Below are 17,915 nucleotides of genomic sequence, written 5' to 3'. Positions count from 1 at the left end.
TTTTTGTTTTATCATTGCAATTAGAGCCCTGGTTATTCAGTGGTTAAGAGCTAAGGCTGCTAACCAAAAGGTCAGCAGTTGAAATCCACTAGCCACTCTTTGGAAATCCTATGGGACAGTTTCACTCTGTCCTATAGGGTCGTGATGAGTCAGAATTGACTAGAAGGCAATGCAACTAGAAGTTGCAAGGATTGAATAAGATAACCAATGTAAAGCACTTGCTACAATACCTGGTTGTGTGGCAAGTGCTTTACATGCTTGGTTCTGGTATCATTGTAATTATTGTTGTTAGGTATGAGATTTTATAGCCTAGACAAGCCATACCATGTGCCTGATTTCCAGAATTCATGTTAACAACTATTACTACTACTATTAAAAAAAAAAAACACAAAAAACCTGATCCATTGCCATCGAGTCAATTCCAGCTCATAACGACCCTATAGGACAGAGTAGAACTGCCCCATAGAGTTTCCAAGGAGTGGCTGGTGGATTCAAACTGCCAACCTTTTGGTTAGCAGCCGAGCTCTTAACCACTGCTCCACCAGGGCCATTCTTATGTATTTCTTCTATGCCAGAAAATGTACTAAATGCTTTTCTCTCTGTCTCTCTGTCCTTCTCTCTGACTCTTTCTGTCACAGACACACACAAACAAACCACACACACGTGGGACTTGGACTTGGAGATGTCTGACTCAAAAGCCATGTGTTTAATGAAACATCAGCAGTTCTGATAACAGACGCCTAGCTCTTCATTGCTCATTTTAGTCCCGTCTTCCCCAGCAAGTCAAATCAATAGATACCTCCCAGTGATGCCTGAGGATAAGTCCAAGGTTTCTGAGACACAGAGGCAAGAGGTGGCAGGAACCTAAACAGCCAAGTTATGGAAGAGGAGGACGAGGCTGACAGGTTGATTTATGACTATCGACTGAGCCCTTATTCTTCTCTGAAATGACCTATTCCAGCGCTGGGGATACAATGGGAAGCCAATCAGCTAGGACTCTGGCTTCATGAAACTTATGGTTGTGTGGTTGTAAGATATTGAGCGTACATAATTGCCTGGGTAAATACCATATAATTACAATTTTGATAAGTGCTGTGATGTTGGAAATGTTTGAGAGTAAGAGAGTGTATTACCAAACCAAACCTGTTGCCGTCGGGTCAATTCCAACTCATAGTATATAACAAGATACCTAACTTAGCCGAGGTTGGAGACGTCAGGGAGAGCTTCCTAGAAGGATGACTCTTAAGGCAAAACCTGACAGGTGATTGATAAATGGTTTACTTTGCACAAGGCTGGGTGACTAGGTTAGATAGTAGCCAAGTCTGTGCTAAAAGTTAGATCTGTGATTCTCGTTCCTGAGTTTTCCCCACTTTCCATAAGCCTTCAACAATACAACAATTGCGTTTTGCCAACTCCTTTGCTGTTGTTGTTGTCAGGTGCTGGTGAGTCATGCTGACTCATAATGACCCCATGACACTACTTTATGCAGTGATTTCTGTTTAAAAGGAGGAAAACCCCTAAATTTAGCTCCCTGGTCCAAAACCTGCCTATTAAAATCCTTTGAGGGTCTTGTTTGCATTCCTATATCTTTAAATGGGGGCGGGGGTTCTTTGGTATGTCTCTAATCTGTGTCACACCACAGGGCAATGGACTGTGAAAATTACTCAAGGAATTCCGAATTAATGGTACAGGAGGCAAATGAAGGGCATGCAGCCGTGAACTTGAGCACCCCTGCTCTTTCAGCCTGCTCCTCTGAGGTGTCCCTGGAGAAAACCTTCCCTAGCTTTGGTTTTAGATGCCGGCTGAGGAAGACGACTAGCTCCCATTTGTCCTTTTAAAGGCATTTCTCTCTAGCTACGTTCACAGCCTGTTCTGGTGCTTGGACTCCATTTACTTTCAGTTGTGTGTCCTGCGCCTTTAATGCAGAGTGAATTAAATACTGAACAGGCAAACAGATTTGAGTCTCTTTTTGGCTTGAGCTCATGATGCACTTCTGCACGTAGCTGATGAATTTCAAAACCAAGCCCCCAACACCTTTTATGACACACACACACACAAATGGGCAGCCCTTTCTCAAGGGGAGAGGTAAACTCCATCCCGAGGAGGGCTAGAGCCCTGCATGGGAACCACCTTCAGCTCGGTGTGCCAATCATGACACCTATGCTGAGCACCTAGACTTGGGTGTCCGGGTCCTAGCCATCCATCTCCTTCCTTTGAAAATGAAGCACTGGCGAGTATTCACTGGCCATTTTCTTGCCTTATTTTAAAGTTTCTTGTGATTGCTTCTTGCTGAATTAAGTCTTTGGCTCTAGGTTTACTGAATTGTTTGAAAGAACGAGAGCCAAGTTGTGGCATGCTATGCTTAAGAAGTTAAAAGCTCTGTCCTCTATTACTTTCTCCCTCCCTCTCTTCCGCCTTTCCTCCTCCCTCCTCTTTCTCTCTTTTTTCTCCTTTTTCTTCCTTGTTTCCTTCCCTCCTTCTTTCCTTCTCTCTATGAACATGTAAAAGAACCTTTGCAACATCAAGTCCTAAATGGGCGACTATCATCACTTAAAACGTTTTTGGCTTTCAAACTTGATCTCCAGAGACTTTCAGTAACATAAATTGCCTGAGAACCAACTTCAGTTTCTGTTTATAACTGTTTTTGAAACACACGGTGTGCCAGTGTCATGCCTTCTTTTTTAGTTTGACTTTCTTCTGTACTTGTGGGTGAAGGTGCACTTAGAAAAAAAAAAAAAAAGTTTGTGGTAATTTGTTACGATACTCCTAGGAAAGGAATACATCTTGGAAAATGAGATGGAATAGACAGCATTGCAAGTGGCAAAAGTGACATGAGATTCATATATTTCTTCTTTTTCTTTCCTTCCAGGAAGTCCTGAAAAGGAGTGCTTTCTGCAACTGCTTGTTGTTGGACAGAGAACATTAGCACCAATTCTTTTTGACTACAAAGCCAAAGACCTTTATATGTTCAAAATGTGTTCTAATTTCAGATGAAGGGATTCTAGGTTCTTTTAAGGATCAGTACCTTATGGGTTCAATTCTAATACAAAGTAAGCTGTTGAGATTCAAATACGACTATTACCTAAATACAGGTAAATAATCTTTAAGTTTTAGTGTAACATTCGATGATTTCAGGAGCAAAACAAATTATAAAGAGAATATTTTCATTTTCTATTAAAGAACAAAAATATTGTAGACTACTTTTGGAAAGAAAAGAGATGATGGCATCCATTCTCCAACACACACACACTCAGATGTCTTTTTTTGTACTTGGAATCTAACTTTTATTGGTTTTTGTTTGTTTGTTTGCTGTGGTGAAAATATACACGGCAAAACATTCACCGAGTCAACAGTTTCTACATGTGTAATTCAGTGACGTTGATTACATTCTTCAGGTCGTGTAACCATTCTCACTCTCCTTTTCCAGATTACTTCACCGCCATTAACATAAACTCACCACCCTTTAAGTAAAAACTCTCTCTTTTCCCCTCCCTTCCATCCCTGGTAACCACGAATTATTTTTGGTTTCTAGATATTTGCTTGTTTCATATAAAAGTTCCCTCCTGAGAATTTGCATTTCTAACAAGTTCCCAGGAAGTTATACATAAGAATCGCTGGGGCATCTTGTTAAAATGTAGATTCTGGTTCAGTATATCTCGGGTGGAAATGAAAATTCTCAGCAGGTTTGAAGCCCTGCTTCTAAGATGGTGCCCAGGGATCCCCACCTCCTGGTATTCACTCCCTTGTGTAATTCCCTCCCCTCCAATGTGGGCGGACCTAGTGACTTGCTTCTAACCAATAGAATATGGCAAAAGTTATGGGTGAAAGAAGACCAGGTGAACTCACATTAGGGACGATCTTTCAATGTATCTGATTTGATACCATTCTCCCTGGAATGCCCTGTGCTGAGCGTGCTGTATATGTTAGACCCTTTAACCATCATGATAGCTTCTGAAATGGATGTGATTTTGCAGATAGGGAAGTGAGGATGAGAGCTGTGAAATGATGTGCCCAAGATCACCCAGCCACATAAGAAATCGACACACTGAAATCTGCCCAGGAAAGGGCCCTTGGTACCTCCAAACTGAACAGCTTCTAATCTGCCATCCTGGTCCTGGGAGAGTTAGAGTTTGGGATTAGACCACATGGATTTGAATACCAGCTCTGCCGCTTCACTCGGGGGTGACCTGTGGGACTCTAGGCCGTGGTCATCTTCGTCTATATTATCAAGGGTTGAGTAAAACTAGGTTTTTATGTGTGTGTGACTATTGATTTGGATAATGCATGCATGATTTCAGCGCAGTGCCTGGCACACCATCGGTTCCAAGAAACAGTTGTGATTGTATTGTTATGATTAAAGACCAAGGTTAAGCTGTTTGAGTAGATGATCTTGGGTTAGCAAGTGGTGTAGACATTTTCAGCTCTGTTTTTTCCTTTAGTGTCTGTATATTTTCTTTTCCCTGATGATCTTTTTTGGCATTATAATATTAAATTGTTCTCTAAAGTGGAGAGTAGAATGTATTGTTTAGTCTCCTCACCTCATAGTACTGATTAGGGTCCAAGCTCTCAAATACTCTTATATCTTACAATCCATCATTTTCACCTTCTGGAAAAGAATCATGACATTTCTATCTTCAGAAAATGATTGCTGTCTCTCAACACTCGGCTGGTGTGTAAGAAAACAACTTTTTGATAATCCCACCTATATAGAGCTATTTTGCCACTCTAGGCTTATTTCCATTGACATCCATAGTTTAAATGCCTTGGCAGTTACTATATTAATTCAGGGAGATTCTAGAGTATGAATCTAAAGAAGCATTGTTAGTTCAGCTGCAAAAAAAGAAAAAAAAATCCATAGTTTACAGTTGAGAAGTAGCTTAGGCATGGGTCAATCTGGCTATTTAATGCAATTAACATCCTTAAATCTTATAAAACTTCTCTGCAAGTTTGCCGAGTATTCCACAATCATGCAGATGAAAATGTCCCCCCCCAGTCTGCATGTTTCAGGAGCTTGGAGGCAGAACCCTTGACTCCTATGGGAGAATGAGCAGCTGTAAGCTGTTCACCCCCAGATACCACGCAGAACATGGGAATGATATCAGAGGGACCACAATAAGTTTGAGAGACATGGCAGGCTGAAATAAAAACCAATGATGCTGAGCAAGGGCTGGGAGCCAATCAGATATAAGTCTGAAATATTATATGGCAGTCAATCAGAAAATTCAATGTGATTTGGGACTACATAAGCAAAAGGATTAAATAACAAACAAGGGCAAAATAGGATGTCCTAACCTGGAATATTGGACTTCAGGACTGAAAAGAAATCAGCAAACTGGAGGAGTTCCAGAGAAGATCATCTACAATGATGGTTTTTAAAGCAAAATATGAACTTTATAGTGTAGCCAACCACAAAGTCAGACCCAAGGGGCATGATAACAATCTTCAGATAGCTTGAGGGTCTAAACACCAAGAGAAATTTTGGCTGGAGATATGAAAAAGTTCCAAGGGGTAAAGTTAAGAAAAAGGAAATTTCAGCTGAGCATCAGAATATATCCTTTGATAGTAAGATGTATGTGTTTGTAGAACAGTCTCTTAAGGGAACTAGAAAAAAAAAAACAGGATGTGTTTTCTAGGATCCCTGATAAAATGATACCTTGATGTCAGACCAAGGATTCTAGAACATTCCTAAGAATATTCTTGTGCCAAGATGGAATAGATATTGTAAAATTTATTTTCTATCCTGAATTTCTGGGGTAGTTATAATGGGAAATGGCTCATGAAAAGACTGTTCTGCCCTTTAATAAGAGCTATCCTAAGGCTTTGATTAACTTAGACTCAGAAGAAAACACAATAAATACGAGCAGTGCTTTTCTACAGCAAATGCCCTTATAAAGGAGCAAAGGCTTAGAGACCTGATTCTGAAAGTGTATATGTTTAAAATCATTTATTTCTAGACCACCAGTTGTATTGCTTCTGAAGCTGGCTAATGAATTGTATATTGTAGGAAGGATTTTAGAAATCAGTATAACAAAGCCAACTATTTTTTGAAACTGGTAAATGAAACCCATAAATCTTCCTCAATCGAGTTTGGCATAACATGGCAGTCAATCAGAAAGGCCACTGTGAGTTGGGTCTATATAAACCAAGGGATTATATAACAAACAGGAGTAAAACAAGCTGCCCTACTCTGGGATGCACGAATATGCCCTAAGTCATGATGACTGTGATATAAACCTAATAGCAGTCAGGTTGACAATCAAAATAGTTTTAAAAATATCGTTAACAAAACCAAAGGATTTTCTTACAAAGTCTTACAGAGCCATTACATTTCCCCCATGTTTCAAAAGTGCACAGACTTACACTGAGTTTGCAAAATGAGCCTGAACTTAACTTAATGAATATTTAAAACAATTTATGCATTGTTCCCAACAGCGAGGCAAGCTCCAGGCTAACAGAGGGTCCGGGCTCTTTGGAAACAAGACGATGAATTAACTGGCACGTGTCTGCTCCCAGCCCCGAGTGCCAATAGATGAACCCCGCTGCCCATGGACTCTCCAACACCCATGACCAAGAATGTATGACTTTGCTCCCGGAGGGCTTCCATATCAGCCCTACCCAATCTGGGCAGGTTGCGTTTTCAACCCCAAGGTCATCATACGGGCTGAGAGAACTAGAACTTACATGACTCATAAATTACATTTGCTCAACCACCTTGAGTTCTAAGTAGTTCTAGGAAGTGTGACTTTGTTAGCCATCTACCTCAAATGCCAAAATCCAGCAAAGCATAACCAATTTCATGCAATGACATCCAAATGGTAGAGACATTAGGTTTTCATTACTAGTGACAAATTACAAGGTATTGTTACAAAAGAAAGGGCAGGCAAGCCCCGCCCTGCTCACTTGCACTTTTAACTTGGCTTATTGGAGGATGGAAGAAAACCAAAGGTGCCAGTCTCTGGATGTAACTGGTGTGTAGTCAGGTAAGGAAACCAGTGACCTGCAAGGCTGTGCCTCTCAACAACCCACCTAACTGGCAGCCACTGAGCATACCAGAGAGGTTCAGGGCAGGCAAAGAGGTGAGAAGTGATGGACAGGGGCGAGGATGATGGGAAATGCACCTCCCTTTCTGTCTTCAACCAGCAGAGAGGTCAAAGCTGCTGGAAGGAATTCCCTGGGTGCAGTGTGTCCCTTGGCCTTTACAAAAACATGCACCAGAGAGATCCCAGGGTCCCTACCCTTTTTGTGGAGGCATCGGTTCTCCTGTTAATAGGATTTCACAATCACACTTAAAAAAAAAATACCTTGTTTTATTCCCTGAGAATTTCATAGGGAATGAAGGTAGTCTTCCAAAACCAAAGTTGGACAGTCCTTATCTACACAAAACAAGACGAATTTTTGTGTCAAATACCTGTATTTTATAAGCTCATTGTAAGTTTTTTTTTCCCTTTAATAAAGCAAATAGTCAAGGAAAGTCACCTTTACAATTGTATAAAATTCCCTTCACCCTGAAGTGGAAAAAGAGGACACTGAAACACAGTTAAATAAAGTAGGCGGGCATTTCCAACACCTTGTCCGCTCCCCTGCTAAGACGGTTGTAAGATGCATGGCAAAGCTGCGATGTTCTGTCCCAAAGCCCTCCAAAAGCAGGGCATGTCTTTGCGCTTTGCTGATTCCAGGGGTCGGATAGTGGCGAGAGAAGCCGCTCCCGGTCTCCAGGCAGGGAACACTTCGATCGCCGGGCGTTTTCCAGCTTCCCAGGAATGTGGCTGCGGCGCGCGGCGCCCAGAGGCGTCCCCGAGAGGAACCAGGAGACCGAAGGCTTTGGGAGCCGGAATATCCGCAGCCCCGGGCGGCTGCCTGGCGCCCCTCAACCTTCCTCCTAGATTGCACTTACAGACGTGCTCACTGCCCTTTTTAGCAGGTCCCCATCGCCAGCCTGTCCATTGGCAGCCCTTGCATTGGAACTGAGTCTCCATCCTTCCTCTTTTAAAACAAAAACAGCAGGGGGCTGGGGGGGGCGGCGGGAGGAAGGCTGGAGATTTCTCTCCAACTTCAGGGCAACCATCCTGGGCTGCCCATCCGACACCAGTGGGTGGGGTGCAATCTGACACCTCCCTTTCCTTCTAGAAACGTGAGTGGAGCCAGCGCCCAGACCCCTGGACCTGGGGGAGGGGAAACAAGGGAAGGTCCGCACTTGGGTCGTCACGCCTTTCTCCCCAGGAGACGCCTTATCAGTGGCCAGCTGCCTCTCTCCGGCTCTCAGGTTTGGCGCCTAGAAAACTCGCCCCCGTTCGGCTTTCTCCGGCTCCTCGCTCCGCCCCTGCCCAGCCCCGGCTCTTCTCCGGCTCTGCCTGTCCTGGCCACCCCCTTCCCGCTGCCTCTGGCAGGAGCGTGCGGAGACATCTCCGCGTCCGCCTTGGGCCCAAGGCTGGGTTGCGAATATCAAGTCACCCTTCCCGGCGGGACCCGGGTGCCGGCCCCTGGAGGACGCGCCTTCGCGCACTGCTTTGCAAATAGCGCTGAGCGCAACTGGGAATTCCCCCACCGTAGCCACCCAGCTCTTGGAAATCCCTGGGCGCAGCGCGCTCGGAGTCTCCACTTTGAGCGAGCCAGGACCCCGAGGGAACCTGGAGTTTGGAGACCCCCTGACGCCTCTCCAGTCGTAACTGTGAGCGCAGTAGCCAAGCGGAGGCCAGACGCGCCGCCCCGGGCGCCCGGGACCCGGCGAGGGCGCCCCGAGGGCTCCTCAGCTCCCAGCTCATACGCCGGAAGACGCCCCTGTCGCGGCGCAGGAGACCGGCGGGCGCGCCCCGGGCGCACGCCCAGGCGGCCTCCTCCCCAGCCCTCGGGACCGTGCTCAGGCGGCGAGGAGGAGCCTGCTGGAGACTTCGAGGCTGTCCCGAGCCAGCGAGTGCAGCGTCTCCTGCCTGGGCTGTGAAGGGGGAGTGGCGCTGGCCGCCGGAGCTGGGAGCCCAGCGAGCGCCTGACCTTCCTCCTTCTCTTCCTCCCCCTTCCTGACTCGGGCTCCGGGGAAAGTTCTAGCGGCCGCAGAGGCCCAGATCCCTTTCCTAGAAGGCTGGCGATGGCGCTCCGGCTCCTGCCCCCGCCGGGGCCCTCGGAGCGCGCGGGCGGCGCGTGAGCTGACTCTGCCCTCCGGCGCCCGCGGCGAGCCCCGGCGCCTGCCCGCCCGCAGCCTCGCCTCGCCCGGCCTCTCCTGCGCCTGCCGGACGCCGCCACGATGTCTGCGCAGAGCCTGCTGCACAGCGTCTTCTCCTGCTCCTCGCCCGCCTCGAGCGGCGCGGCCGCGGCCAAGGGCCACTCCAAGAGGAAGCTGCGCCAGACCCGCAGCCTGGACCCGGCCCTGATCGGCGGCCGCGGTGTCGACGAGGGCGCCGACGGCGAACCCGGGCCACGGGGGGCTGCGGGGGGCCGGCTGTGCGCCCCGCCGGCCGCGGCCGAGGGTCCGGGGCCCCGCGCGGTGTCCTCGCTCCGTGGCCCGCATCTCCGGGCCGCCCGGCTGCCGACCCCCAGGCCCTTCTGCTCGTCCTTCTCCACGCCCAGCACCCCGCAAGAGAAGTCGCCGTCCGGCAGCTTCCACTTTGACTATGAGGTCCCCCTGGGTCGCGGCGGCCTGAAGAAGAGCATGGCCTGGGACCCGCCTTCCGTGCTGGTGGGCCCGGGCGGTGGCCGCAGCGCGGCGAGCATCCTCTGCTCCTCCGCGGGCGGCCCCAACGGCATCTTCGCCTCTCCCAGAAGGTGGCTCCAGCAGAGGAAGTTCCAGCCTCCACCTAGCAGCCGTGGCCCCTCCTACGTCGTGTGGAAGTCCCAGGTAGGATCCCGCGCCGCCAGTGCCCCTGGCCTGAGGTTGGCCACCCAGGCTGTTCCATGGGGCCGGCTTTAATTCCCTCGCGTTTACAGAGCCAGGGGCAGCTGAGGGGTTTCGTGGTGTGACTGTTCCGCCTGGGTTGGTCAGATGGTGCCTGGAAATGGGCCGTCCCTAGTGGCCACCTGCGTGCATGTCTTGTAGGACTTCTTGGCTCCCCTTGGGAGCAGCAATGGGAGCTGGAGGAAGAGTTGGTGTTCTGGTCATCCTGTCCCAATGTTGAGATTTTTCGGAGCTCAAATGCTGTTTTGATGCCGTTTGTAAGGATTGGAGGAAACATTTTGGAATGCGTCTGACTTCTGATTGTTGTACAGAGAGAATTCAGGAACATTATTCTGGAGGCTGTTGTTGATTGTGTGTGTGTTTGGGCGGCAGATGGGGATACTAGAATTCTCTAGTATTGATCTCTTCCTTTTCCTACCACCACAAACACTCGGTTTCAGAAATCTAAGTACTGGGGAAAAAAAACTACTTAGGGGTATGAAAGATCATGGAACAATTTCAAAATTCCACCAAGGACAATAGTGAGGTATGTGTGAGACAGAAATCAGTGATAAGTAAGGCACTCAGAGGGAGCTATTTGGTATCTTTAAAATGTATGCTTTCTGGTTAGGAATAATGGAGAACAGAGCGGTTGGGAAACTGTGGTTGGTGGGTACTTAGAAAGCCACATGCTTTTTAGAGAATAAACAGTAGTCGTTTTGAAAATGAACAACTCATATCCCTTTCGGTCCACAAATTCTATACATTTGCCTCTGATCTGTTTCTATAAGCGAAGGGAGATTCTATCGGTTGTAATTAAATACTCTAAAGTACAATTAACATTACAGAAATGAAGTGAAATACCATGCAATTGTGTGAGGTTTAGGTTAAAGGGAACACAACTAAGAAGTTTGAAAATAGCATCTAAGACCGTACCTAGCTCTGTTAACATGAGCTAAATATTAGATTTCAGCAGTATTTATCAGAAACATTCGCACCTCACATTAATAAAACGCTAGTTCTGTGTCAAAGTAACTGCTGCTGTTGTGTGGAGAGTATAGATTACAAAAAACAGACAAATGTTGCTAACTGTTCTGCTCATTGTTTTGAGGAAGATAAGCAGTAGAAAGAAAAGTCGAGACCGAGAGCAAGAGATTAGCCCCAACCACAGAACTCAGCATTACAACCAGGATCAAAAATCACAACGTTGGACTGCTCTAGTTCTCCATCAGAGGCTGGATTTCTGCTCTGTTTCAGAAGCACACATTAATACGATTAATCTGCTAGAGTTGAGAAAAAGAGAAACCCAAAGCAAACCAAGTTCTTCACTTTGATAGCCACCAACCTTCCCATTTAAAGCCAATTACGGCACCAAGAATGTCTCTGCCTTTCTCAAGCAACCCTATGCACTTGACTTATAACAGACAGATGCTGTTCATTGCGGTTATGACCAAAAGGCACTCGGTTGTAGATGATCCCAACTTGCTGAAAATCATCTTTGTATCGATTAAGGTGTCACGATCAGTGGACAAGTATCTCAACTGCAGCAATCGAGGGTGGCTTCTAACTGTTCCATGCAGGGTTTGGGCAGTCTACACCAATCTCATCTTTTACCTCTTTGCAGTGGCTAAAGCAAAGTACATAAGCCATCTAGCAAAAGAACACAGTTTTCTCATAAAGTGTTTAGGGGTGTGTGTGTGTGTATGTGTATGAGTGTGAGGGGAAATCCCTTTAAGCTTGAGGCAGACATGGAGTGATTGGATGGAACCCTCGTATGTAGGTCTAAGGCTGGTTTAGTGGTCTAGGGATCCCAACGTAACTCCTGGGCCTGGAATTCATTTTTATTTTATTTTTTAAATTTTTATTGTGCTCTAAGTGAAAGTTCACAAATCAAGGCAGCCTCTCATGTAAAAATTTATATGCACTTTGCTATATACTCCTAATTGCTCTCCACCTAATGAGACAGCACACTCCTTCCCTCCACTCTCTCTTTTCCTGTCCATTCGGCCAGCTTCTAACTCCCTCTGCCCTCTCATCTCCCCTCCAGACAGGAGATGCCAACATAGTCTCATGTGTCTACTTGATCCAAGAAAATCACTCTTCACCAATATCATTTTCTATCCCATTGTCCAGTCCCATCCCTGTCTGGAGAGTTAGCTTTGGGAATGGTTCCTGTCTTGGGCTAACAGAAGGTCTGGGACCATGACCACCGGGGTCCTTCTAGTCTCAGTCAGACCATTAAGTCTGGTCTTTTAACGAGAATTTGGGGTCTGCATCCCACTGCTCTCCTGCTCCCTCAGGGGTTCTGTGTTGTGTTCCCTGTCAGGGCAGTCATCGGTTGTGGCCGGGCATCATCTAGTTCTTCTGGTCTCAGGCTGATGTAGTCTCTGGTTTGTGTGGCCCTTTCTTTCTCTTGGGCTCATAATTACCTTGTGTCTTTGGTGTTTTACATTCTCCTTTGCTCCAGGTGGGTTGAGACCAATTGATGCATCTTAGATGGCCGCTTGCTAGCATTTAAGACCCCAGACGCCACTCTCCAAAGTGGGACACAGAATGATTTCTTAATAGATTTTATTATGCCAGTTGACTTAGATGTCCTGTGAAACCATGGTCCCCAGACCCCTGCCCCTGCTATGCTGGCCTTCGAAGCATTCAGTTTATTCAGGAAACTTCTTTGCTTTTGGTTTAGTCCAGTTGTGCTGACCTCCCCTGTATTGTGTGTTGTCTTTCCCTTCACCTAAAGTAGTTCTTATCTACTATCTAATTAGTGAATACCCCTCTCCCACCTTCCCTCCCTCCCTCCCCCCTCGCGTAACCATCAAAGAATATTTTTTTCTCTGTTTAAACTGTTTCTCGAGTTCTTATAATACTGGTCTTATACAATATTTGTCCTTTTGCAACTGACTAATTTCACTCAGCATAATGCCTTCCAGGTTCCTCCATGTTATGAAATGATTCACGGTTTCATCGTTGTTCTTTATCCATGCGTAGTATTCCATTGTGTGAATATACCGTAATTTATTTATCCATTCCTTTTTTTTTCGTTGATGGGCACCTTGGTTGCGTCCATCTTTTTGCTATTGTAAAGAGAGCTGCAGTGAACATGGGTGTGCATATATCTGTTCATGTAAAGGCCCTTATTTCTCTAGGATATATTCCAAGGGGTGGGATTGCTGGATCGAATGGCAGCTCTAGGTCTAGTTTTTTAAGAAAGTGCGAAATCGATTTCCAAAGTGGTTGTACCATTTGACATTCCCACCAGCAGTGTATAAGTGTTCCAATCTCTCCACAGCCTCTCCAACATTTAATATTTTGTGTTTTTTGGATTAAAGCCAGCCTTGTTGGAGTGAGATGGAATCTCATTGTATTTTTGATTTGCATTTCTCTAATGGCTAATGATCGTGAGCATTTCCTCATGTATCTGTTAGCTACCTGAATGTCTTCCTCAGTGAAGTGCCTGTTCACATGCTTTGCCTATTTTTTAATTGGGTTATTTGTCTTTTTGTAGTTGAGTTTTTGCTGTATCGTGTAGATTTTAGAGATCAGGCGCTGACTGGAAATGTTGTAGGTAAAAACTTTTTCCCAGACTGTAGGTACTCTTTTTACTCTTTTGGTGAAGTCTTTGGATGAGCATAGGTGTTTGATTTTTAGGAGCTCCCAGTTATCTAGTTTCTCTTCTGCATTTTTGGTAATGTTTTATATACTGTTTATGCCATGTATTAGGGCTGCTAACATTGTCCCCATTTTTTCTTCCATGATTTTTATCATTTTAGATTTTATATTTAGGTCTTTGATCTATTTTGAGTTAGTTTTTGTGCATGGTGTGAGGTGTGGGTCTTGTTTCATTTTGTTGCAGATGGATATCCAGTTACGCCAGCACCATTTATTTGTTAAACAGACTATCTTTCCTCATTTAAGTGACTTTGGGCCTTTGTCAAATATCAGCTGCTCATATGTGGATGGATTTATATCTGGGTTCTCAATTCTGTTCCATTGGTCTATGTGCCTGTTGTTGTACCAGTACCAGGCTGTTTTGACTACTGTGGCGGTATAGTAGGTTCTGAAATCAGGTAGAGTGAGGCCTCCCACTTTGTTCTTCTTTTTCAGTAATGCTTTTTTTTTTGCTTATCTTGGATCTCTTCCCTTCCATATGAAGTTGGTGATTTGTTTCTCCATCTCATTAAGAAACGTCATTGGAATTTGGATCAGAATTGCATTGTATCTATAGATGGCTTTTGGTAGAAGAGACATTTTTACAACGTTAAGTCTTCCTATCCACGAGCAAGGTATGTTTTTCCGCTTATGTAGGTCTCTTTTGGTTTCTTGTAGTAGTGTCTTGTAGTTTTCTTTGTATAGGTCTTTTACATCTCTGGTAAGATTTATTCCTAAGGATTTTATCTTCTTGGGGGCTACTGTAAATGGTATTGATTTGGTGATTTCCTTCTTCATGTTCTTTTTGTTGGTGTAGAGGAATCCAACTGATTTTTGTGAGTTTATCTTGTATCGTGATACTCTGCTGAACTCTTCTATTAGTTTCAGTAGTTTTCTTGAGGATTGATAAGGGTTTTCTGTGTATAAGATCATGTCATCTGCAAATAGAGGTACTTTGACTTCTTCCTTGCCAATCTGGATGCCCTTTATTTCTTTATCTAGCCTAATTGCTCTGACTAGGACTTCCAGCACAATGTTGAATCAGAGTGGTGATAAAGGGCATCCTTGTCTGGTCCGATCTCAAGGGAATGCTTTCAGACTCTCTCCATTTAGGGTGATGTTAGTTGTTGGCTTTGTATAAATGTCCTTTATCATGCTTAGGAATTTTCCTTCTATTCCTATTTTGCTGAGAGTTTTTATCATGCATGGGTGTTGAACTTTGTCAAATGCTTTTTCCGCATCAGTGAATAAAATCATGTGATTCCTGTCTTTTGTTTTATTTATTTGATGGATTATATTGTTTTTCTAATGTTGAACCATCCCTGCATGCCTGGTATGAATCCTACTTGGTCATGGTGAATTATTTTTTTGATATGTTGTTGAATTCTATTGGCTAGAATTTTGTTGAGGATTTTTGCATCTAAGTTCATGAGGGATATAGGTCTGTAGTTTTTTTTTTTTTTTTTTTTTACCTGGTTTTGGTATCAGGGATATGGTGGCTTCATAGAATGAGTTTGGGAGTGTTCGGTCCTTTTCTATGCTCTGAAATACCTTTAGTAGTAGTGGTGTTAACTCTTCTCTGAAAGTTTGGTAGAACTCTGCAGTGAAGCCTTCCGGGCCAGGGCTTTTTTGTTATTGTTGTTGGGAGTTTTGTGATTACACTCTCAATCTCTTCTTTTGTTATGGGCCTTTTTAGTTGTTCTACCTCTGTTTGCGTTAGTTTAGGTAGGCAGTGTGTTTCTAGGAATTCATCCATTTCTTCTGGGTTTTCAAATTTGTTAGAATACAATTTTTCATAGAAATGTAATATGATTCTTTTAATTTCAGGTGGGTCTGTTGTAATATCACCTATCTCATTTCTTATTCGGGTTATTTGCTTCCTCTCCTGTTTTTCTTTTGTCAGTGTGGCCAGTGGTTTATCAATTTCATTAATTTTTTCAAAGAACCAGCTTTTGGTCTTGTTAATTCTTTCAATTGTTTTTCATTTAATTCTGTTCTAATTTTTATTATTTGCTTTCTTCTGGTGCCTAAGGGTTTCTTTTGTTGCTCTCTTTCTATTTGTCCAAGTTGTAGGGATAATTCTTTGATTTTGACCCTTTCTTCTTTTTGTATGTGTGCACTTACTGTTATAAATTGGTCTCTGAGCACCGCTTTTGCTGTATTCCAAAGGTTCTGATAGGAAGTGTTTTCATTCTCATTGGACTCAGTGAATTTCTTTATTCCATCCTTAATGTCTTCTATAACCCAGTCTTTTTTGCGCAGGGTATTGTGCAGTTTCCAAGTGTTTGATTTCTTTTCCCTGCTTTTCCTGTTACTGATTTCCACTTTTATGGCCTTATGGTTGGAGAAGATGCTTTGTAATATTTCAATGTTTTCGATTCTGCTAAGGCTTGCTTTATGACCTACTATGTGGTCTATTCTAGAGAATGTTCTATGTGTACTAGGAAAAGAAAGTATACTTGGCTACTGTTGGGTGGAGTGTTCTATGTATGTCTATAAGGTCAAGTTGGTTGATAGTGGCATTTAGATCTTCTGTGTCTTTTTGAGCTTCTTTCTGGATGTCCTGTCCTTCACTGAAAGTGGTGTGTTGAAGTCTGGTACTATAATTGTGGAGCTGTTTATCTCACTTTTCAGTGCTGTTAGAGTTTGTTTTATGTATCTTGCAGCCCTGTCATTTAGTGAATAAATATTTAATATGGTTATTTTTTTTATGGTTATGTTCTCCTGGTATATTGTGCCTTTAATCATTATATAGTGTCCTTTCTTATCCTTTGTGGTGAATTTAACTTTAAAGTCTATTTTGTCAGAAATTAATCTTGCCACTCCTGCTCTTTTTTGATTATTGTTTGCTTGATATATTTTTTTCCATCCTTTGAATTTTAGTTTGTTTGTGTCTATAAATCTAAGGTGTGTCTCTTGTAGGCAACATATAGACGGATTGTGTTTTCTTATCCATTCTGCCACTCTCTGTCTCTTTATTGGTGCATTTAGTCCATTTACATTCAGTGTAATTATGGATAGGTATGAATTTAGTGCTGTCATTTTGATGTCTTTTTTTGTGTGTTGTTGACAGTTTCTTTTTCCCACTTAATTTTTTGTGCTGAGTAGTTTATATATTGTCTTTTCCTCTTATTTGTTGTTGTTGATTTTGTTTCTGCTGAGTCTCAATTTTTTTCTTGTATTTTATTTTCATGTGTAGGATAGTTTTTCTCCTTTGTGGTTACGATAATATTCATCCCTATTTTTCTAAGTTTAAACCTAATTTTTATTTCTTTGTATCGCCTTGTCTTCATCTCTATATGAAAGATCTATGACTACATTTTTCAGTCCCTCTTTATTGTTTTAATGTTGTTTTCTTTTACATGATAACATCGCTTTTTCCCTGTTTTGAGTATTTTTCTATCTGGGTTTATTTTTGTGATTTCCCTGTCCAGTGTTCTAGTCTTGTGTTGACACCTGATATTATTGATTTTCTAACAAAAGAACTCCCTTAGTATTTCTTGTAGTTTTGGTTTGGTTTTTTCTAACTCCCTCGACTTCTGTTTATCTGGAAATGTCCTAATTTCACCTTCATATTTGAGAGAGAGTTTTGCTGGATATATGATTCTTGGCCATTTTTTTCCTTCAGTGCTTTATATAAGTCATCTCATTGCCTTCTTGCCTGCGTGGTTTCTGCCGAGTAGTCCGAGCTTATTCTTATTGACTCTCCTTTGTAGGTGACTTTTCGTTTATCCCTAGCTGCTCTTATAATTCTTTCTTTAGTTTTGGTTTTGGCAAATTTGATTATAATATGTCTTGGTGACTTTCTTTTAGAATCTACCTTATGTGGAGTTTGACGAGCATCTTGGATAGATACGTTCTCATCTTTCATGATATCAAGGAAGTTTTCTGCCAACAAATCTTCAACAATTCTCTCTGCATTTTCTATTGTCCCTCCCTGTTTTGGTACTACATTCACTCGTAGGTTATTTCTCTTGATAGAGTCCCAGATGATTCTTAAGTTTTTAAAATTCTTTTATCTGAGTTTTCTTCAAATATATTGCTTCCAAGTGCTTTATCTTCAAGCTTGCCAATTCTGCCTTCCACTTGCTCAATTCTGCTCCTCTGACTTTCTATTGAGTTGTCTATTTCTGTAATTTTATTGTTAATCTTCTGAATTTCTGATTTCTGTCTCTCTATGGATTCTTGCAGCTTATTAAATTTTTCATTATGTTCTTGAATAACCTTTTTAATTCCTTCAACTGTGTTATCTGTGTGTTCCTTGGCTTGTTCTGCATATTGCCTGATCTCCTTCCTGATGTACTGAAGGGTTCTGTATTTTAATCTTTTGTATTCTGCACCTGGTAATTCCAAGAAGTTACTTTCATCTAGAAGATCCGTTGATTCTTTGTTTTGAGAG

At 43.3% G+C, this 17,915-nt stretch overlaps 1 protein-coding gene across 1 annotated transcript in view; it reads left to right on the top strand.

The window, feature by feature from the left end:
- Window positions 1-9,238: 9,238 nt before the first annotated feature.
- ARHGAP6 (Rho GTPase activating protein 6) overlaps window positions 9,239-17,915 on the top strand; it is a 501,871-nt gene continuing 493,194 nt past the window's right edge. Inside the window, exon 1 of the mRNA XM_003415990.3 lies at window positions 9,239-9,829. Coding sequence (XP_003416038.3) covers window positions 9,239-9,829 — 591 coding nt within the window. The remainder of the gene's footprint in view (window positions 9,830-17,915) is intronic.

The sequence above is a fragment of the Loxodonta africana genome, chromosome X, assembly GCF_030014295.1.
Source record: "Loxodonta africana isolate mLoxAfr1 chromosome X, mLoxAfr1.hap2, whole genome shotgun sequence".
NCBI lineage: Eukaryota > Metazoa > Chordata > Mammalia > Proboscidea > Elephantidae > Loxodonta > Loxodonta africana.
This window is presented reverse-complemented; position numbering and strand designations above follow the sequence as displayed.